Below are 23,840 nucleotides of genomic sequence, written 5' to 3' on the forward strand. Positions count from 1 at the left end.
GCACAGATTGACAAAAGTGTGACAAAAGTAGCAATGCTGACATGAGAAAATGTGTTTTCATGCAGTGTGTTTAGGGAGCAGATTCAATCAAGGCATTCAGGGGGAAATCTATTATTTCTACACTACTTCAAGAGAAGGCAGTAGTGCTACATGGACTGCCAACAGACAGACAGAATCAGGACTCCATCCCATTTCCAGATTTTATGAAACCATTGGAGGGGTCAAAAGTTGGAAAAACGTATTCAAAAAGCAGAGGAGATCCTTGGCTGTCTTAAATTTCTTACTTTTATATTCATTTTTTATTAACCTTCATGCAACACTGGTTTAAAGCCGTGTTAGGCTGGAGTGTCATGAGTGTGGTACTGGAAAAGCACAGCAGGTCAGGCAGCATCCGAGGAGCAGGAGAATCTACATTACGGGCAAGAGCCCTTTAAAGTCAGGGTATGACACTTGGAAAGCCCCACTCTACCAGAAGACTGGAAGGAATAATCTAGCTATGTGGAGACAGCTGAGGAGTTGGGCTGTATTCAACAAACACAGTGGAGAAGGCTATGAACACTTATGAATTGTTTTGATGAGTTTATCCTCATTTACCCCAGGAGGTCACAGATGTCAACTGATTTCTCTCCACAGGTTCTGCCAGGTCCACAGAATTTCTAGCAACTTCTGTCTTTGTTTCAGATTTCTAGCACCACATTTCTTTTTTAATCCAGAAAGGGATATCTGACTTGTTCACCCTTTAGTCACTTCTCTCTTCATTTCCAAAAGGAGATGTTTCTTGCTCTACAAATGCTGCAAGACCTACTGAGTTTCTCCAATATTTTCCAATTTAATCCAAAGGAAGTTGGATAAAGGTCTGAAGAATGGAAGGAGGAGGATAACTGGATGACTCATTCATAGCCAAAGCTGTACAGGACTTTGGTTAGGCCACATTTGGAGTACTGTGTGCAGTTCTGGTCGCCTCACTTTAGGAAAGATGTGGAAGCTTTGGAGAGGGTGCAGAGAAGATTTACCAGGATGTTGCCTGGAATGGAGAGTAGGTCGTACGAGGATAGGTTGAGAGTTCTCGGCCTTTTCTCGTTGGAACGGCGAAGGATGAGGGGTGACTTGATAGAGGTTTATAAGATGATCAGAGGAATAGATAGACAGTCAGAAACTTTTTCCCCGGGTACAACAGAGTGTTACAAGGGGACATAAATTTAAGGTGAAGGGTGGAAGGTATAGGGGAGATGTCAGGGGTGGGTTCTTCACCCAGAGAGTGGTGGGGGCATGGAATGCGCTGCCCGTGGGAGTGGTAGAGTCAGATTCATTGGCGACCTTTAAGCGGCATTTGGATAGGTACATGGATGGGTGCTTAATCTAGGATAGAAGTTCGGCACAACATCGTGGGCCGAAGGGCCTGTTCTGTGCTGTATTGTTCTATGTTCTATGGCAGAACTGCTTGCTCCTGTGCTCTACAATTAAACTCCACAATTTAAATAGAAATCTACAAATCTACAACGTTCCAGCATTGTATGGGTGTGACAATACGTTGGCCAATTACCAAGTTCCACAACGACTAGGATTGAGCTAAACATGATTAGCCATGGATTTGGGGAAGGCAAAAGTATGAGAATATCTGGTTAAATCTGCACTTTATCATAACAGGAACGGTTTATGGAAACTGAAATTATATTTCCTTAAAATAAACTGGACTTTGGAGTAAAGTATTAGTGGGGTTAAGGGTTAAACGTTTAAACGAAAGCCAAAACTAAAATTTAGATTTCTAAGTACCACTAGAAAAAAATCTTCAAAACTTCATCACATTAACAAGATAGCTGCATTTTCAGCAAGATACCTTTCTTAACTGTGATAACAAAAAATAGTGGAACTTTAGTGTAGGAATCAATTTGGAAGTAATTATTTGATGCTACTCTTAACAGCTATAGGTCTTTTCCTCCAACTCAATGAAAATGCTTTACCTCTCATATCAGTAAAAACAATTTCAGACTCCTCGGAGATCACCGCATCAAAATGAACAGTCAACAGGCAAAACACAGCTACTGTTCAATCACTGACAGGCCTTGTCAGTAAATAACTGACTAATAAGCAGTGGCGTCTTTTCATTTAAACTTTTATTAACAAGTCTGCTGACACATGCACCTCTGGAAAAGATCAGACTCCCCAGCCACTGCTCACTGATCCTTCAACTCCCGCAGACGGCGAATTGCAGACTTCACTGTAACAGCTGAGGTGGTACTGGCAAAGATTAAAAAAAAAGGGAAAAAACAAGAGTTTGTCAGAGTAAAACTGGCAGGGTTATTCCACAAACACACCAGAGCTAGATCACACTTGGCAAAACAAGTTAAGCCAACATATCACAACAGCAAGCAGTGCCAACACAGTTGGTAAAAAGAAACTGCTGTCACTTTTATAATACCCTTCATGATCTTAGAATTTTCCATTGAGATCGAAACAGAAAGCAAGGACTGCAGATCAAGGTTGAAAGTGTCGCGCAGGTCAGGCAGCATCCGAGAAGGAGAGTTGATGTTTTGGGAACAAGTAGTGTGGGGAGGGGGCCTCTTCTATCATCAAATCCTAGCCACTGACGCTTGGAGGAAGAACGCTTCATCTTCTGCCACAATATATGCTCAGGAAGAATCCAGACAGACCATAAGATACAAAAACAGAATTAGGCCATTCAATGATGGCTAATATGGTTCTCACCCCATTCTCCTGCTTTCTTCCTGTAACCTTTAATCCCCCTACAAATCACGAATATATCTGTCTCAGGTCTTAAATACAATCACAACTTGGCCTCCACAGCCTTCTGCAGCAATGAGGTCCACAGATTCACCACATTCTGGCAGAAGAAATTCCTCCTCATCACAGCTCTAAAGGGTTGTCCCTTAACCTGAAGGCTGTGCCCCAAGTCCTAGTGTCTTCAGCTAATGGAAACATGGTAACTATTCAGCCTGGAGCCCAGTTACAAGTGGAGTTCTGCAGGGATCAGTTCTGGGTCCTCTGCTGTTTGTGGCAGAGTCAGAATCATTGGCGACCTTTAAGCGGCAATTGGATAGGTACTTAAGCTAGGACAAATATTTGGCACATCATTGTGGGCCGAAGGGCCTGTTCTGTGCTGTATTGTTCTATGTTCTATGTACATCTATGTCCACTCTTTCCAGGCCTCTCAATATCTTGCAAGTTTCAACCAGATGCCACACCCACCCTTCTAAATCCCATTGAGGAAACCTAGTGTCCTCAACTGCTGCTCAAAATGATAAGCCTTTCATTCCTGGGCTCATTCTTATAAACCTCCTTGAACACCAGCACATCCTTTCTTAGACATAAGCCACTGGGCCCAAAGCTGTTCACACTTTTCCAAATGCAGTCTGACCACAACCTTACACAGCCTCAAGAGTACCTCCCTGCTTTTGTTTTCTCGCCCTCTTGAATGCCAACATTTATTTTGTTCTTGGTGCTTAAGAAGGCAAATGCAATGATCAGATCATTTGAAACAAAGCAAAAAATTGCAGATGCTGGAAATCTTAAATAAGAACAAAGTTCCAGAAACATTCAGGTGCAGTAGCATCTACTGAGACAGAGAGAGACAGAGAGAGAGAGAGAGAGAGAGAGAGAGAGATGATGCAAGAATGCCCAAAGAGACATGTTAATTGCTCAAATCTGGCACTCCCTTGCCAAGTAACATTGGAGCCACACAAGTGCCAGACAATAACCATCTCCAATAAAAGATCATTTAACCCTTGCCCTTGATATTCAATGGTATTATTATTACTCAATCCCACATTTAACTGAGAAGGAATTGAACTGGTCCAGCCAAATACAGGAAGGCACTGGCATGGAGGAAACATAATACAGAGGAACCTCACTTATGTGACATTCGATTATCCCAATATTGGATTATCTGGCAAGATCCTGATGCTTGGTGAAACTATGATATTCGACATTCGATTATCCAGAATTCCATTAACCAAATGAAATACCCCCTGCCCATGACCTTCGGATAATCAAAGAATCCAAAATCTGATGGTATAATTGCTGAGGACCAAGATGGATTTGGCGGTATTTGAATTGAAAAAAAATTCCAAAATTCGAAATCTAATAATGACAACATAACCATTGATAATTGTAAGGCAGTCTGGTTCACTAATTTAAAAATCACACAAAACCAGGTTATAGTCCAACAGGTTTAATTGGAAGCACACTAGCTTTCGGAGCGATGCTCCTTCATCAGGTGATTGTGGAGGGCTCGATCGTAACACAGAATTTATAGCAAAAATTTACTGTGATGTAACTGAAATTATACATTGAAAAATTGATTGTCTATTAAGCCTTTCATCTGTTAGAATACAGTGATAGTTTCACTTCTTTCATATGTAAATCACAAAACCTTTTTTAAAAAAAAAGGTTGCATTCTCGGGTTAGCTGTTAACAATGGTGATAGTTAGACAATATGTTGAAGGTGTTAGCCCCCTGTGTTCTCTGTCTATGACCTGATGTTTAGATTGTTATCTCACTTTTTAGATTAGAATCAGAGTGTTACATAAATTCAAGCAGTTTTTGAGCTCAGAGTTCTACATGAATGTATGCAGTTTTTGAGCAAAGTGCAATGTAACTTTGCAAGTACAAATTCACCACACAAAGTGTGTGTGTGGTGAGTGCAGAGTGTCTTAAGTCTGTGAGAGGGTGCTTGTGAGTGTGGAAGTGTGTGTAGGTGCCCTGGACTTTCAGCCTCGGACCTTCGGGTGACCATCCTCCAAGGTGGACTTCGGGACAGGCAGCAGAGGAAAGTGGCCGAGCAGAGGCTGATAGCTAAGTTTGGTACCCATAGGGAGAGCCTCAACCGGGACCTTGGGTTCATGTCACATTACAGGTGATCACCATTGCACTACACACACAGACACCCACACACACCCTTATAGACACACACACTCCCACATGCACCCCCTCACAGACTTAAGACACTCCACACACACACAGTGGTGAATTTGTACTTGCAGAGTTACATTGCATTTTGCTCAAAAACTGCATACATTCATGTAGAACTCTGAGCTCAAAAACTGCATGAATTTATGTAAAACTCTTATCTCACTTTTTAGATTAGAATCAATCTAAACATCAGGTCATAGACAGAACACAGGGGGCTAACACCTTCAACATATTGTCTAGCTATCACCATTGTTAACAGCTAACCAGAGAATGCAACTTTTAAAAAAGGGTTTTGTGATTTACACATGAAAGAAGTGAAACTATCACTGCATTCTAACAGATGAATGGCTTAATAGACAATCAATTTTTTCAATGTATAATTTCAGTTACATCACACTGAAAATTTTTGCTATAAATTCTGTGTTACAATCGAGCCCTCCACAATCACCCCATGAAGGAGCGTCGCTCCAAAAGCTAGTGTGCTTCCAGTTAAACCTGTTGGACTATAACCTGGTGTTGTGTGATTTTTAACTTTGTACATCCCAGTCCAACACCGGCATCTCCAAATCATGGTTCACTAATATCCTTTAGGGCAGGAAATCTGCTCTCCTTACCTAGTCTGACCAAATCTGTGCTATTAGGGAAAAGAAATAATACTGACCTAGCTAGTGACATCTATTCCAATGAACGAATTTTTATAAGTGTAGACAAGCAGGCCAGGGAGTGGAATTCCATAGCAAGTAACGCCCTCCTCAAAGTCTCTCTAATAGTACTGTAGGTATTCTTGAACCACTGTAGTCTTTGGGGTCACCATCACCATCATCTTCCCCAGGCCAATAAATGCTAGACCAGCTAAGTTTTTAAAATAAATCCATTCACAGGATGTGGATGTCACTGGCAGGGCAAGCATTTATTCCCCAGCACTAACTAACCAGAGGGCAGTTAAAGGGCAACCACATTGCTGTAGATCTGGAGTCACATGTAAGCCAGACCTGATAAGAACAGCAGTTTCCTGTGCTAAAAAGAACACCAGTGAACTAGATGCATTTTTACAACAACCGACAATGGATTCACGGTCATCATTCGACTCTTAATTCCAAATTTTTATTCAATTCAAATTTTACCATTTGCCATGGCAGGATTTGAACCTAGGTCACTGGATAAATAGTCTAGTGTTAATACAACTAGGTCATCGCCTAAGTCCCAATTCTCCACCGTTTGTGCACAACACTGCTTCCAATCCCAACCAAACCCAGTGCCCCACCTTCCAACCGGTCCCAGTGAGAACTGTTCACTTACTTGTAGGCCCAAGCCCCGCCGGCTACTGTTTTCATACAGGATCCACAATGCCAGATGCCAACAGCCCTCCTCTTCATCTTTGTCTGAAGAAGCAAGACAGGGGTCAATCAGAACTGGAATATCATACAATCGAGCTCAAAAGCACAGAGTCATTCAGCATGGAACCAGACCATTTGTTCCACGCTAATTATGTTCCCTAACTAAACTAGTCCCATTTGCCTACATATGCCCCACATTCCTGCAAACCTTTGTTATTCATGTAAGTATAATTTAAAATGTTGTCACTGTATCTGCATCCACTATACCCTCTGGCAATTCATTCCACATACAAATAACAGTGTAAAAAGGCTGCCCCTTATGAACTTTTTAAAACTTTCTCCTCTCACCTTAAAAATATGCCGCACGTCTGACACCTCACTCCCCTTCCTGGACCCCTCCATCTCCATTAATGACGGCCGACTTGACACTGACTTTTTTTTTTAAACAAACCCACCGACTCCCGCATTTACCTGGATTCCACCCCTTCCCATCCTATCGCCTGCAAAAATATCATCCCATATTCCCAATTCCTCCGCCATATCTGCTCCCAGGAGGACCAGTTCAACCACAGAACACACCAATGACCTCCTTCTTTAGGGACCGCAATTTACCTTGGTTAAAGGTGCCCCCAAATGCATCTCGTCCACATTCCGCCCTCAAACCCCACCCCTCCAACCATAACAAGGACAGAACCTCCCTGATGCTCACCTTCCACCCTTTGCATAATCCACATCATCCAATGACATTTCCGCCACTTCCAAACAGACCCCACCACTAGGGATATATTTCCCATCCCACCCATTTCCGCAAAGACCATTCCCTCAGTGACTATCTAGTCAGGCCCACGCCACACAACAACCCACCCTTCCTTGCCACCACAAGAATTGCAAAACCTGTGTCCACACCTCCTCCGTCACCTCCATCCAAGGCCCTAAATGAGCCTTCCACATCCAAAGTTTCACCTGCACATCCACCAATGTCATTTATTGTATCCATTACTCCAAATGCGATCTCCTCTACATTGGGGAGACTGGACACCTCCTAGTGGTCCGGGACACACGGACCAATCAACCCCAGCGCCCCGTGGCCCAACATTTCAACTCCCCCTCCCACTCTGCCGAGGACACGAAGGTCCTGGGCCTCCACCGTCACTCCCTCACCACCCGACGCTTGGAGGAAGAACGCCTCATCGTCCGCCTCAGAACACTTCAACCCCATGGCATCAATGTAGATTTCACCAGTTTCCTCATTTCCCCTTCCCCCTCCCCACAACTCACCCCAGCTCCAACCTTCCAGCTCAGCACCGTCCCCATGACCTGTCTATCTTCCTTTCCACCTATCCACTCCACCCTCCTCTCTGACCAATCACCTCTACCCCCCACCCATTGTACTCTATGCTACTTTCTCCCCACCCTCCTCTCATTTATCTCTCCACCCTGCAGGCACTCTGCCTCTACTCTTGATGAAGGGCTTTTGCCCGAAACGTCGATTTTCCTGCTCCTCGGATGCTGCCTGGCCTGCTGTGCTTTTCCAACACCACTCTAACCTAGACTCTGATTTCCAGCATCTGCAGTACTTGTTTCTACCTAGTTGATTTTAACCCTCTGGGTGAAGAAGTTCCTTTGCAGTTCAGTTCTAAACCTGCTTCCTCTAATCTTGAGGCCATGCCCTCTTGTCCTAGTTTCACCTACCTGTGGAAACATTCTATTTTATTGACTCCCTTCATAACTTTAAATGTTCCTATAAGATCCTCCCTCATTCTTCTGATTTCCAATGAATATCATCCCAATCTACTCAGCCTCTCCCCATAAGCCAACACCCTCAACTGTGGAATCAACTGAGTGAACCTCCTCTGCACCCCCGCCAGTGCCAGTGCATCCCAATGTACCTATGTTCCTTTGCAAAGTTTCACAGCCCTCTGCACTTTGCTCTGCCACTCATCTTCGTATCATCGACAAAGTTTGACACAGCACGCGTGGTCCCCAACTCCAAATCATCGATATAAATTGTACATAATTGTGGTCCCAACACTGATCACTGAGGCACACCACTTGTCACTGATTGCCAACCAGCACAGTACTCATTTATCCCCACTTTTTGCTTCTTGTCAGTCAACCAGTCCTCTATTCATGCTTATACTCTACCCATAACACCATGCATCCTTATTCTATGATGAGAAAGTGAGAACTGCAGATCAGAGCTGAAAATGTGTTGCTGGAAAAGTGCAGCAGGTCAGGCAGCATCCAAGGAGCAGGAGAATCGACGTTTCGGGCATGAGCCTTTCTTCAGGAAAATGATGAAGGGCTGATACCCAAAACGCGATTCTCCTGCTCCGTGGAGGCTGCCTGACGTACTACACTTTTCCAGCAACACATTTTCAGCAGCATCCTTATTCTATGAAACAGCTTAATATGCAGCACAGCAATGGGGGGGGGGGGGGGAGGGAATGGGGAGATTGGGGGGGGAGGGAGAGAATGGGGATGGGGGGGGAGGGAGGGAATGGGGATGGGGGGGGAGGGAGGGAATGGGGATGGGGGGGGAGGGAGGGAATGGGGATGGGGGGGGGGAATGGGGATGGGGGAGGGAGGGAATGGGGATGGGGGGGGGGAGGGAATGGGGATGGGGGGGGAGGGAATGGGGATGGGGGGGGAGGGAATGGGGATGGGGGGGGAGGGAATGGGGATGGGGGGGAATGGGGGGGAGGGAGGGGATGGGGGGGGAGGGGAGGGAATGGGGATGGGAGGGGAGGGGGGGGGGGGAGAGGAGGGGGGGGGGGGGAGGGGAGGGGAGGGGGGGGAGGGGGGGGGAGGGGAGGGAATGGGGGGGAGGGGAGGGGGGGGGAGGGGAGGGGGGGGAGGGGAGGGAATGGGGATGTGGGGGGAAATGGGGATGGGGGGGGAAATGGGGATGGGGGGGGAAATGGGGATGGGGGGGGAAATGGGGATGGGGGGGAATGGGGATGGGGGGGAATGGGGATGGGGGGGAATGGGGATGGGGGGGGGGAGGGAATGGGGATGGGGGGGGGGAGGGAATGGGGATGGGGGGGGGGAGGGAATGGGGATGGGGGGGGGGAGGAGGGAATGGGGATGGGGGGGGGGGGGAGGGAATGGGGATGGGGGGGGGGAGGGAATGGGGATGGGGGGGGGAGGGAATGGGGATGGGGGGGGGAGGGAATGGGGATGGGGGGGGGGAGGGAATGGGGATGGGGGGGGGGGGGGGAGGGAATGGGGATGGGGGGGGGGGGAGGGAATGGGGATGGGGGGGGGGAGGGAATGGGGATGGGGGGGGGAGGGAATGGGGATGGGGGGGGGGAGGGAATGGGGATGGGGGGGGGAGGGAATGGGGATGGGGGGGGGAGGGAATGGGGATGGGGGGGAGGGAATGGGGATGGGGGGGGGGGAGGGAATGGGGATGGGGGGGAGGGAATGGGGATGGGGGGGGGGGAGGGAATGGGGATGGGGGGGGGGAGGGAATGGGGATGGGGGGGGGGGAGGGAATGGGGATGGGGGGGGAGGGGAGTGAGAGAGATTGGGTGGGGTGAGGGAGGAGATGGTGTGTGTGTGTGTGGGGGGGGGGGGGAATGACCGGGCGTCACTGGGGCTCCCTCCCCCCGGACCCGGCCCCGGACCCGGACCTTGCCGCAGAACGAGCAGGTGTACTTGGCGTGTTGGCTGATCTCGATCTTCTTCACCATCTTGCGGAGGGACGCTCCGTACCGGGTCCCGTACTTGCCCACGATGCCCACCTTCTTGGTCCGCTTGGCCTGGAAGATAAACACCGCGGATCAGAGCACAGCCCCGGAGCCCGCGCTAGGCCCCAGATCCTCCCCACACCCTGACCCCTTCACTCCATAACCAACTCCCCGATTAGCGGGAGGTGTAAGGCGGGCCCCCGGGAGCTGTGCGGCAGCCGATGGTTCCCGGGGAGTCCGGATGGAGGCGGATTGCGGCCCGGGCCCGGGATCTACTGCCAGAGACACTCACCATCTTGAGAGCAGAGAGGGCGGGACCTAGTGCGCAGGCGCTATAAGGGCCGGACCACGCATGCGCAAACTGCTCCCCGGGATTTAAAGGTGCAGGGTCCCCACGTCTTAAAGAGAGTTAAAAATCACCCAACACCAGGTTATAGTCCAACAGGTTTAATTGGAAGCACTAGCTTTCAGAGCGTCGCTCCTTCATCAGGTGATAGTGGAGGGCTCGATCGTAGCACAGAATTTATAGCAAAAATTTACAGTGTGATGTAACTGAAATTATACATTGAAAAATTGATTGTCTATTAAGCCTTTCATCTGTTAGAATACAGTGATAGTTTCACTTCTTTCATGTGTAAATCACAAAACCTTTTTTTTAAAGTTGCATTCTCGGGTTACCTGTTAACAATGGTGATAGCTAGACAATATGTTGAAGGTGTTAGCCCCCTGTGTTCTCTGTCTATGCCATGATGTTTAGATTGTTATCTCATTTTTTAGATTAGAATCAGAGTTTTACATAAGTTCATGCAGCTTTTGAGCTCAGAGTTCTACATGAATGTATGCAGTTTTTGAGCAAAGTGCAATGTAACTCTGCAAGTACAAATTCACCACACAAAATATATGTGTGCATGTGGGTCTTTGTCTGTGTGTGTGTCTGTCTGTCTGGGGTGGGGGTTGTGAGTGTGAGAAAGTGTGTGTATGTGTAGTGAGTGCAGAGTGTCTTAAGTCTGTGAGGTGGTGCATGTGTGAGTGTGGGAGTGTGTGTCTATAAGGGTGTGGGTGTCTGTGTGTACATCTGTGTACCTGTGTCCTTGTATATGTGAGAGTCTGTGTGTGAAGGAATGTGTGTGTGTGTATGTAGTGCAATGGTGATCACCTGTAATGTGACATGAACCCAAGGTCCCAGTTGAGGCCCTCCCTATGGGTACCGAACTTAGCTATCAGCCTCTGCTCGGCCACTTTCCTCTGCTGCCTGTCCCGTAGTCCACTTTGGAGGATGGTTACCCGAAGGTCCAAGGCTGAATGTCCTGGACCACTGAAGTGTTCCCCAACTGGGAGGGAACCCTCCTGTCTGTTGATTTTTGTGCGGTGCCCATTCATCCGTTGCTGTTGCCTTTGCTCGGTTTCCCCAATGTACCATGCCTCCGGGCATCCTTGCCTGCAACATATAAGATAGACAACGTTGGCTGAGTCACATGAGTACATGCCAAGTACAAGGTGGGAGGCGATCCCACGCGTAATAGTGGTATCTATGTCCACAATCTGACACGTCTTACAACCTTTCATGGTGGACGCTGCATGGAGTTGTCCTGAGAGCCGGGCAGTTTGCTACGAACAATGATTTGTTTGAGGTTTAGCGGTTGTTTAAAGGCTAGTAGTGGAGGTGTGGGGAAGGTCTTGGTGAGGTGCTCATCCTCATTGATAATGTGTTGCAGGTCACGAGAACATGGCGTAATGTTTCAGCCCCTGGGAAGTACTGAACAACAAAGGGTATCCTGTCAGTTGCAGCACGTGTCTGTCTCCTGAGGAGGTCATTACGGTTCCTTGCTGTGGCAATTCGGAACTGGGGGGTCGACGAGTTGAGAATCGTACCCCGTTCTTGTGAGGGCATCCTTGAGAGTACTTCCAAATCATGTCTTAAAGAGACAGTTAAAAATCACACAACACCAGGTTATAGTCCAACAGGTTTAATTGGAAGCACTAGCTTTCGGAGCGATGCATCATTGCTCCTTCATCAGGTGATTGTCAATGATGCGTCGCTCCGAAAGCTAGTGCTTCCAATTAAACCTGTTGGACTATAACCTGGTGTTGTGTGATTTTTAACTTTGTCCACCCCAGTCCAACACCAGCATCTCCAAATCATAAAGAGACAGTGACAAAGATGTACAACCCTCACCTCCAACTTTCTTCATGATCCTTGGCAGGGCTGCTTCAGTTACTTCTCCACTGTTTGCTGTAATTTGTTCACATTTTGAAGGGACTGGGGTGGACAAAAAGAATGACTGCAGATGCTGGAAACTAGAGTCCAGATTAGAGTGGTGCTGGAAAAGCACAGCAGTTCAGGCAGCATCCGAGGAGCAGGAAAATCGACGTTTTTGGGCAAAAGCTCTTCATGAAGGGCTTTTGCCCGAAACGTTGATTTTACTGCTCCTCGGATGCTGCCTGAACTGCTGTGCTTTTCCAGCATCACTCTAATCTGGATACCAGATTTATAGTCCAACAGGTTTATTTGAAATTGCAAACTTTCAGAACTCCATTCCTTCCACACCTAGTCTAATAATGACCCTGAAATCACTGATAATTGATGCAAAGAACCGCCTCGTTCACTAATGTCCTTCAGAGAAGGAAATCTGCAGAATTTGGAGATCTGAAATAAAAACAGCTGGAGAAGCACATCTGACAGTATGTGGTATTAACACTACACAGTTAATCCAGAAATTCATAGGACATATAACATAGAAAAGTATAGCACAGACCAGGCCCTTTGGCCCACAAATTTGTGCTGAGGATTATTCCTAATGTAAAATAACCTACACACCCCTCAATTCCCTGCTATCTATGTGCATGTCCAGAGTCATTTAAATGTCCCCAATGACTCTGCTTCCACCACCACCGCTGGCAATGCATTCACAACCTAACTCTGATGTCCCATCTATACCTTCCTCCTAATATCTTAAAACTATGACCCCTCATGCCAGTCAGTCCTGCCCTGGGGAAAAGTCTCTGGCTATGCCTCACATTACCTTGTTTACCTCAATCAAGACACCTCTCTTTCTCCTTCTCTCCAGAGAGAAAAGTCCGCTTATTCAACTTCTCTTCATAAGACAAGCTCTCCAGTCCAGGCATATCCTTGTAAACCTTCTTTGCACCCTCTCCAAAGCCTCCGTATCTTTTCTATAATAGGGCAACCAGAACTGGACACAATATTCCAAGTGTGGTCTCACCAGGGTCTTTTGTAGAGCTGTAGCAAAACCTCACAGCTCTTAAACTCGATCCCCCACTGTTAATGAAAGCCAAAACACCAAAAGCTTTCTTAACAACCCTATCCACTTGGGTGGCAACTTTGAGGGATCTATGTACTTGAACACCAAGATCCCTCTGTTCCTCCAAACTGTCAAGAATCCTGTCAGCAATGAAACTCCACCCCACCCCCTTTTACTTCCCTCCCCGTCCTGTCTGAAGCATCTATATTCTGGAACATTTAGTTGCCAATCATCATGCCCTTCCTTCAACCAAGTCTCTGTGATTGCAATAACGTCATACTCCCAGGCACCAAACCAAGCCCTAAGTCTGCCTTACACACTATACTCCTTGCATTAAAGTAGATACATTTCAGGCCACCAGTTCTTTTGCGCTCATCTGCTCTCTGCCTACTCTTCTCTTTATTAATGCTATCTTCATAATTCTTACAGTCTCCAGTCTCCACTTCGCTGCCTACTTGTCTTCTCTTCTGGTTCCCAGTCCCTTGCCACATTAGTTTAAAACCTCCCCAACAGCAGTAGCAAAAACTCCCCCAAGGACATTGGTTCCTTTCTGGTTCAGATGTAGACCATCCATTTTGTAATAGTCCCACCTTCCCCAGAACCAGTCCCAATGTCCAACAAATCTGAACCCCTCCCTCCTACACCATCTCTCAAGCCACGTGTTCATCCTGCCGATTTTTTCATTTCTACCCTGGCTAGCACATGGCACTGGTAATAATCCCGAGATCACTACCTTTGAAGTCCTCCTCTTTAACTTCTCTCCTAGCTCCTTGAATTCTTCTTTCAAGACCTCATCTCGTTTTCTACTTATATCATTGGTGCCAAGGCAACTGGCTGTTTACTCTCCCCTTTTAGAATGTTCTTCAGCTGATCGGTGATATCCCTGACCTGAACACCTGAGAGGCAACATACCATCCGGGAGTCCTGTTTTCGGCCACAGAACCGCCTATCTACTCCCCTCACAATAGAATCCCCAATGACTATGGCCCTACGAGTCGTTTTCCCACCCTTCTGAACAGCAGTGCCCGCCACGATGCCATAATCCTGGCAACTGCTGCCCTCCCCTGGTGAGCCATCTACCCCAACAGTATCCAAAATGGTATACCCGTTTTGGAGGGATATGACCACTGGGGACACCTGCACTGCCTACCTACTCTTTTTCTGCCTTTTGGTCATCCTCAGCAATTGTCTCCCTTAGCAATTCTAACCTGCAGTGTGACTAGTTCACTAAATGTGCTATCCGCGACCTCCACAGCATCGCGGATGCTCCACAGTGAGTCCATCCGCAGCTCCAGAGCCGTCATGCAGTCAAACAAGAGCTACAACTGGACACACTTCTTGCAAACGTAAGAGTCAGGAACGTTAGATACATTTCTGAGCTCCCACATCAAGCAAGAGGCACAGGCCACTGGTCTGAGGTCCCCTGCCATTGTAAGCTTAGCTTTATATGAACTAACTAAAACCAAACAATGCACTTAAATATATGAAAAAGAAAGATGAAGAAAAAATAAAAGCCTTACCTTACTGAGTCTTTTTCCTCCAGTTAGAGGGAGGAGGGGGGCAGGAGAGAGATACTACATGTGTAGTATCTTGGGTTAGAACGTAGAACATAGAACAATACAGCACAGAACAGGCCCTTCGGCCCATGATGTTGTGCCGAACATTTGTCCTAGCTTAAGCACCCATCCATGTACCTATCCAATTGCTGCTTAAAGGTCAACAATGATTCTGACTCTGCCACTCCCACAGGCAGCGCATTCCATGCCCCCACCACTCTCTGGGTAAAGAACCTACCCCTGACATCTCCCCTATACCTTCCACCCATCACCTTAAATTTATGTCCCCTTGTAACACTCTGTTGTACCCGGGGAAAAAGTCTCTGACTGTCTACTCTATCTATTCCTCTGATCATCTTATAAACCTCTATCAAGTCACCCCTCATCCTTCGCCGTTCGAATGAGAAAAGGCCTAGCACTCTCAACCTATCCTCGTACGACCTATTCTCCATTCCAGGCAACATCCTGGTAAATCTCCTCTGTACCCTCTCCAAAGCTTCTACATCTTTCCTAAAATGAGGCGACCAGAACTGCACACAGTACTCCAAATGTGGCCTAACCAAGGTCCTGTACAGCTGCAACATCACCTCACAACTCTTGAATTCAATCCCTCTGCTAATGAACGCTAATACACCATAGGCCTTCTGACAAGCTCTATCCACCTGAGTGGCAACTTTCAAAGATCTATGAACATAGACCCCAAGATCCCTCTGCTCCTCCACCTTACTAAGAACCCTACCGTTAACCCTGTATTCTGTATTCTTATTTGTCCTTCCAAAATGGACAACCTCACACTTGACAGGGTTGAACTCCATCTGCCAATTCTCAGCCCAGCTTTGCATCATATCTAAGTCCCTTTGCAGCCGACAACAGCCCTCCTCACTATCCACAACTCCACCAATCTTCGTATCGTCTGCAAATCTACTGACCCACCCTCTTCCAAGTCATTAATAAAAATTACAAACAGCAGAGGACCAGAACTGATCCCTGCGGAACTCCACTTGTAACTGGGCTCCAGGCTGAATATTTATCATCTACCACCACTCTCTGACTTCGACCGGTTAGCCAGTTTTCTATCCAATTGGCTAAATTTCCCTCTATCCCATGCCTCCTGACTTTCCGCATAAGCCTACCATGGGGAACCTTATCAAATGCCTTACTAAAATCCATGTACACTACATCCACTGCTCTACCCTCATCCACACGCTTGGTCACCTCCTCGAAGAATTCAATAAGACTTGTAAGGCAAGACCTACCCCTCACAAATCCGTGCTGGTTGTCCCTAACCTTCGTCGACCTGTCTTGTCACCTCCTCAAAGAACTCAGTAAGATGAGTGAAGCGTGACCAGCCCCTCACAAAGCCATGCTGACTACCTTTAATCATGCTATGCTTTTCCAAATAGTCATAAATCCTATCCCTCTGAATTCTTTCCAAAACCTTGCTGACCACAGACGTAAGACTGACTAGTCTGTAATTGCCAGGGATTTCCCTATTACCCTTCTTGAAAAGAGGAACAGCATTTGCCTCCTTCCAATCCTCTGGTACGACTCCCGTGGAGAGTGAGGAAGCAAAGATCTTTGCAAGCGGCTTAGCAACTTCTTTTCTCGCTTCCCGGAGCAGCCTTGGATAAATCTGATCTGGCCCTGGGGACTTAGCAATCTTAATGTTTGCCAAAATTTCCAGTGCGTCATCTTCATCAGTCTTGATCTGTTCAAGCCTGTATCCCAGCTCCTCAAAGTTCTCATTCACAACAAGGTCCCTTTCCTTGGTGAAAACCGAAGCAAAAAACTCATTTAAGGCTTCCCCTATCTGCTCAGACTCCACGCACAAGTTCCCTACTTTATCCCTGATGGCCCTACCTTCTCCCTGATCATTCTCTTATTTCTCACGTATGAGTAAAATGCCTTTGGGTTCTCCCTAATCCTTCCTGCCAAGCCTTTTTCATGCCCCCTCCTGGCTCTCCTCAGTCCATTTCTGAGCTCCTTTCTAGTCAGCCTGTAATCCTCTAAAGCTGTGCTAGATCCTTGCTTCCTCCACCTTATGTAAGCTGCCTTCTTCCTTTTGACGAGAAGCTCCTCTGTTCTCGTCATCCAAGGTTGCTTAATCTTACCCCTTCTTACCTGTCTCAGAGGAACAAATTCGAGCATCACTCACAACAACTGCTCCTTAAATAATCTCCACATGTCTGCTGTGCCCTTTCTGTGGAACAATTGCTCCCAGTCTGTACTTCCCAACTCCTGTCTGATAGTGGCAACGTTTCCTTTTCCCCAATTAAATATCTTCCCTTGGTAACAGCTCCTTTCCCTCTCCAAGGCTATGGTAAATGTGAGGCAGTTGTGGTCACTGTCACCAAAGCGTTCTCCCATCACGAGATCTGAAATCTGTCCTGGCTCATTGCCGAGCACCAAATCCAAAATGGCCTCTCCCTTCAACTGGCCTGTCTACATAGTCCCTCCTGGACACACCTGAGAAAATGGCTCCATCCAAACCATGTGTACTAAGGAGGTTCCAATTGATATTGGGGATGTTGAAGACACCCATAACAACAACCCTGCTACAAGTCTTTGCAGTGATATGTACTTCTTGTGAGATGTGGGAGTTTAAAGAGAGTTTAAGGATTACTGCGGATTATATCTGCCATAAATGCTATTGGATGCGAATCTTATCAGATCGAGTGGATCGGTTGGAGAGACAAATAGAAGCGATGAGGAATTTACAACAGTATGTGATGGATGGCAGTTATAGGAAGGGGGTAAAGTCTCAGATACAGTCACATAGATGGGTTAATTCCAGGAAGGCTAAGAGAGGAAGGCACCTAGGGCAGGAGTCTATTGTGGATATCCTCATTTCAAACAGGTATACTGTTTTGGAAAATGTAGGGGGTGATGGATTCTCAGGGGAACGTAGCACAAACAGCCAAGTTTCTGGTATTGAGACTGGCTCTAATGCAACAAGGAGTACGTCGGCTTCCAAGAGATCAATTGTGTTAGGGGATTCTGTAGTCCAAGGTACAGACAGACGTTTCTGTGGCCAGCAGAGATGAAGCAGAATGGTGTGTTGTTTTCCTGGTGCCAGGATCAAGGATGTCTCAGAGAGGGTGCAGAATGTTCTCACGAGGGAGAGGGGCCAGCAAGTGGTCATTGTCCATATTGGAACCAACGACATAGGAAGGGAAAAGGTTGAGATTCTGAAGGGAGATTACAGAGAGTTAGGCAGAAATTTAAAAAGGAGGTCCTCAAGTGTAGTAATATCTGGATTACTCCCAGTGCTACGAGTTAGTGAGGACAGGAATAGGAGGATAGAGCAGATGAATGCATGGCAGAGGAGCTGGTGTATGGGAGAAGGATTCACATTTTTGGATCATTGGAATCTCTTTTGGGGTAGAAGTGACCTGTACAAAAAGGACGGATTGCACCTAAATTAGAAGGGGACTAATATACTGGCAGGGAGATTTGCTAGAGCTGCTCGGGAGGATTTAAACTAGTAAGGTGGGGGGGTGGGGGGGACCCAGGGAGATAGTGAGGAAAGAGATCAATCTGAGACGGGTACAGTTGAGAACAGACGTGAGTCAAACAGTCAGGGCAGGCAGGGACAAGGTAGGACTAATAAATTAAACTGCATTTATTTAAATGCAAGGGGCCTAACAGGGAAGGCAGATGAACTCAGGGCATGGTTAGGAACATGGGACTGGGATATCATAGCAATTACAGAAACATGGCTCAGGGATGGGCAGGACTGGCAGCTTAATGTTCCAGGATACAAATGCTACAGGAAAGATAGGGAGGCAAGAGAAGAGGGGGAGTGGCATTTTTGATAAGGGATAGCATTACAGCTGTGCTGAGGGAGGATATTCCTGGAAATACATCCAGGCAAGTTATTTGGGTGGAACTGAGAAATAAGAAAGGGATGATCACTTTATTGGGATTGTATTTTCGACTCCCCTAATAGTCAGAGGGAAATTGAGAAACAAACTTGTAAGGAGATCACAGCTATCAGCAAGAATAATAGGGTAGTTATGTTAGGGGATTTTAACTTTCCAAACATCGACTGGGACTGCCATAGTGTTAAAGGTTTAGATGGACAGGAATTTCTTAAATGCGTACAAGACAATTTTCTGATTCAGTATGTGGATGTACCTACTAGAGAAGGTGCAAAACTTGATCTACTCTTGGGAAATAAGGCAGGGCAGGTACCGAGGCGTCAGTGGGGAAGCACTTTGGGGCCAGCGACCATAATTCTATTAGTTTTAAAATAGTGATGGAAAAGGATAGACCAGATCTAAAAGTTGAAGTTCTAAATTGGAGAAAGGCCAATTTTGATGGTATTAGGCATGAATTTTCGAGAGCTGACTGGGGGCAGATGTTCGCAGGTAAAGGGAAGGCTAGAAAATGGGAAGCCTTCAGAAATGAGATAACAAGAATCCAGAGAAAGTATATTCCTGTTCGGGTGAAAGGTAGGTATAGGGAATGCTGGATGACTAAAGAAATCGAGGGTTTGGTTAAGAAAAAGAAGGAAGCATATGTTAGGATAGATCGAGTGAATCCTTAGAAGAGTATAAAGGAAGTAGGAGTATACTTAAGAGGGAAATCAGGAGGGCAAAACGGGGACATGAGATAGCTTTGGCAAATAGAATTAAGGAGAATCCAAAGGGTTTTTACAAATATATTAAGGACAAAAGGGTAACTAGGGAGGGGATAGGGCCCCTCAAAGATCAGCAAGGCGGCCTTTTTGTGGAGCCACAGAAAATGGGGTAGATACAAAATGAATATTTTGCATCAGTATTTACAGTGGAAAAGGATATGGAAGATATAGACTGTAGGGAAATAGATGGTGACATCTTGCAAAATGTCCAGATTACAGAGGAGGAAGTGCTGGATGTCTTGAAATGGTTATAAGTGGATAAAGCCACAGAACCTGATCAGATGTAACCGAGAACTCTGTGGGAAGCTAGAGAAGTGATTGCTGGGCCTCTTGCTGAGATATTTGTATCATCGATTGTCACAGGTGAGGTTCTGAAAGACTGGAGGTTGGCAAACGTAGTGCCACTGTTTAAGAAGGGCGGTAAATACAAGCCAGGGAACTATAGACCGGTGAGCCTGACCTCAGTGGTGGACAAGTTGTTGGACGGAATCCTGAGGGACAGGATGTACATGTATTTGGAAAGGCAAGGACTGATTAGGGATAAGTCAACATGGCTTTGTGCGTGGGAAATCATGTCTCATAAACTTGATTGAGTTTTTTGAAGAAGTAACAAAGATGATTGATGAGGGCAGAGCAGTAGCTGTGATCTATGTGGACTTCAGTAAGGCGTTCGACAAGGTTCCCCATGGGAGACTGAATAGCAAGGTTAGATGTCATGGAATACAGGGAGAACTAGCCATTTGGATACAGAACTGGCTCAAAGGTAGAAGACAGAGGGTGGTGGTGGAGGGTTGTTTTTCAGACTGGAGGCCTGTGACCAGTGGAGTGCCAAAAGGATCAGTCCTCTACTTTTTGTCATTTATATAAATGATTTGGATGCGAGCATAAGAGGTACAGTTAGTAAGTTTGCAGATGACACCAAAATTGGAGGTGTAGTGGACAGCGAAGAGGGTTACCTCAGATTACAACAGGATCTGGGCCAATGGGCTGAGAAGTGGCAGATGGAGTTTAATTCAGATAAATGAGGCAGAAAACTCAGAAAGGGATCATGCTGTAAGGTTGAGTGAAATAGGGGTTGATGGGAAGGGTGAGAGCAGTAACAAATTAAAAATACTATATATGAATGCACGAAGCAATAGACATAAGATGGATGAGCTTGAAGCTCTTTTGGAAATTGGCAGATACGATATTGTGGGGATAACTGAGACGTGGCTTCAAGTGGACAGGGCCTGGGAAATGATTATTCAAGGCTACACGTGCTATCGTAAGGACAGACTGACGGGAAGAGAGGGTGGGGTGACCTTGTTGGTAAGGGAGGATATTCAATCCCTTGCATGGGGGGACCTAGAGTCAGGGGATGTAGAGTCAGTATGGATAGAGCTGCGAAATACTAAGGGTAAAAAGACCCTCTTGGGAGTCATCTACAGGACCCCAAACAGTAGTCTGGATGTCGGATGTAAGTTGAATCAGGAGCTGAAATCGGCCTGTCGCAAAGATGTTACTACAGTTGTTATGGGGGATTTTAACATGCAGGTAGACTAGGAGAATCAGGATGGTTTTGGACCTCAAGAAAGAGACTTTGTGGAGTGCCTCAGAGATGGATTCTTAGAGCAGCTGGTGCTGGAGCCGACCAGGGAGAAGGCAATTCTGGATCTGGTATTGTGTAACGAACCAGAATTGGTCAGAGACCTCGAAGTGAAGGAGCCATTGGGAAGTAGTGACCATAATACATTAAGCTTCAATCTGCAATTTGAGAGGGAGTGGGTACAATCGGAAGTGACAGTACCTCTGCTGAATAAAGGGAACTATGGAGCTATGAGGGAGGAGCTGGCCAAAGTTCAATGGTGCAATACCTTAGCAGGGATGACCGTGGAGGAACAATGGTGGATATTTCTGTGTATAATGCAGAAGTTGCAGGATCAGTTCATTTCTAAAAGGAAGAAAGATCCCAGGAGGAGACATGGGCGGCCGTGGCTGACGAGGGAAGTTAAGACAAATATAAAGTTAAAAGAGAAAATGTATAACATAGCAAAGATAAGTGGGAAAACTGAGGACTGGGAAGCTTTTAAAGAGCAACAGAGGATTACGAAGAAGGAAATACGCAGAGGAAAAATGAGGTACAAAGGTAAACTGGCCAATAATATAAAAGAGGATAGTAAAAGCTTTTTTTAAGTATGTGCAAGGCAAACGTCGATTTTGAAGCTACTTGGATGCTGCCTGAACTGCTGTGCTCTTCCAGCACCACTAATCCAGAATCTGGTTTCCAGCATCTGCAGTCATTGTTTTTACCTCAAAAAAATGGTTAGGACTAAAATTGGGCCCTTGAAGACAGAAACAGGGGAATATATTATGGGGAACAAAGAAATGGCAGAAGAATTAAATGGGTACTTCAGATCTGTGTTCACTGGGGAAGACAAAAGCAATCTCCCTGAGGTAACAGTGGCTGAAGGACCTGAATTTAAGGGAATCTATATTTGCCAGGATTTGGTGTTGGAGAGACTGTTAGGTCTGAAGGTTGATAAGTCTCCCGGGCCTGATGGTCTACATCCCAGGGTACTGAAGGAGGTGGCTTGGGAAATCGTGGATGCGTTGGTGATTATTTTCCAGAGTTCGATAGATTTGGGGTCGGTTCCTGAGGATTGGAGGGTGGCTAATGTTAGACCACTTTTTAAGAAAGGTGGGAGAGAGAAAGCAGGAAATTATAGACCAGTTAGTCTGACCTCAGTGGTGGGAAAGATGCTGGAGTCTATTATAAAGGATGAAATAGGATGGATAGTGGTAACAGGATAGGAGAGAGTCAGCATGGATTTATGAAGGGGAAATCATGCTTGACTAATCTTCTGGAATTTTTTGAGGATGTAACTCTGAAGATGGGTGAGGGAGATCCAGTAGATGTAGTGTACCTGGACTTTCAGAAAGCTTTTGATAAAGTCCCACACAGTAGGTTAGTGAGTAAAATTAGGGCGTATGGTATTGGGGGCAAAGTACTAGATTGGATTGAAAATTGGTTGGTTGATAGGAAACAAAGGGTAGTGATAAACGGCTCCATTTCGGAATGGCAGGCAGTGACCAGTGGGGTACCGCAGGGATCAGTGCTGGGACTGTAGCTTTTTACAATTTATGTTAATGATATAGAAGATGGGGGGTATCAGCAATAACATTAGCAAATTTGCTGATGATACTAAGCTGGGTGGCAGGGTGAAATGTGATGAGGATGTTAGGAGATTACAGGGTGACCTGGACATGTTAGGTGAGTGGGCAGATTCATGGTAGATGCAGTTTAATGTGGATAAATGTATGGTTATCCACTTTGGTGGCAAGAACAGGAAGGCAGATTACTACCTAAATGGGATCAATTTAGGTAAAGGAGCAGTACAGAGAGATCTGGGTGTTCTTGTACACCAGTCAATGAAGGCAAGCATGCAGGTACAGCAGGTAGTGAAGAAGGCTAATAGCATGCTGGCCTTCATAACAAGAGGAATTGAGTATAGAAGCAAAGAGGTTCTTCTGCAGCTGTACAGGGCCCTGGTGAGACCACACCTGGAGTACTGTGTGCAGTTCTGGTCTCCAAATTTGAGGAAAGACATTCTGGCTATTGAGGGAGTGCAGCGTAGGTTCACGAGGTCAATTCCTGGAATGGCGGGATTACCTTACACTGAAAGACTGAAGCGACTGGGCTTGTATACCCTTGAGTTTAGAAGACTGAGAGGGGATCTGATTGAGACATATAAGATTATGAAAGGATTGGACACTCTGGCAGCAGGAAACATGTTTCCGCTGATGGGTGAGTGCCGAACCAGAGGATACAGCTTAAAAATACAGGGTAGACCATTTAGGACAGAGATGAGGAGAAATTTCTTCACCCAGAGAGTGGTGGCTGTGTGGAATGCTCTGCCCCAGAGGACAGTGGAGGCCCAGTATCTGGATTCATTTAAGAAAGAGTTGGATAGAGCGCTCAAAGATAGTGGAATCAAGGGTTATGGAGATAAGGCATACTGATTAGGAATGATCAGCCATGATCATATTGAATGGTGGTGCAGGCTCAAAGGGCTAAATGGCCTACTCCTGCACCTATTGTCTATTGTCTAAATGTGAGGTGATGCATTTTGGGAAAGCAAGTCTTAGCAGGACTTATACACTTCATGGTAAGGTCCTAGGGAGTGTTGCTGAACAAAGAGACCTTGGAGTGCAGGTTCATAGCTCCTTGAAAGTTGAGTCGCAGGTAGATAGGATAGTGAAGAAGGTGTTTGGTTTGCTTTCCTTTATTGGTCAGAGTACTGAGTACAGGAGTTGGCAGGTCATGTTGCGGCTATACAGGACATTGGTTAGGCCACTGTTGGAATATTGCATGCAATTCTGGTCACCTTCCTATTGGAAAGATGTTGTGAAACTTGAAAGGATTCAGAAAAGATTTACAAGGA

The 23,840-nt window shown here is 46.3% G+C and overlaps 2 protein-coding genes across 2 annotated transcripts in view; both read right to left on the reverse strand.

The window, feature by feature from the left end:
* Positions 1 to 2,096: 2,096 nt before the first annotated feature.
* rpl37a (ribosomal protein L37a) lies at positions 2,097 to 10,309 on the reverse strand. Its single transcript, XM_072580070.1, has 4 exons — positions 10,251 to 10,309; positions 9,902 to 10,030; positions 6,229 to 6,311; positions 2,097 to 2,238 (listed from the first exon to the last, which is right to left on the reverse strand). Exons 1-4 carry the CDS (start codon positions 10,251 to 10,253, stop codon positions 2,175 to 2,177), a joined length of 279 nt encoding a protein of 92 aa, XP_072436171.1. The 5' UTR covers positions 10,254 to 10,309; the 3' UTR covers positions 2,097 to 2,174.
* Positions 10,310 to 11,028: 719 nt separating this feature from the next.
* The window catches only part of smarcal1 (SWI/SNF related, matrix associated, actin dependent regulator of chromatin, subfamily a-like 1), a 164,880-nt gene continuing 152,068 nt past the window's right edge, over positions 11,029 to 23,840 (reverse strand). The window contains exon 17 of the mRNA XM_072580072.1: positions 11,029 to 11,396. Within this exon, the coding sequence (XP_072436173.1) occupies positions 11,172 to 11,396 (225 nt within the window). The 3' untranslated portion in view covers positions 11,029 to 11,171. The remainder of the gene's footprint in view (positions 11,397 to 23,840) is intronic.

The sequence above is a fragment of the Chiloscyllium punctatum genome, chromosome 10, assembly GCF_047496795.1.
Source record: "Chiloscyllium punctatum isolate Juve2018m chromosome 10, sChiPun1.3, whole genome shotgun sequence".
Taxonomy (NCBI): Eukaryota; Metazoa; Chordata; class Chondrichthyes; order Orectolobiformes; family Hemiscylliidae; genus Chiloscyllium; species Chiloscyllium punctatum.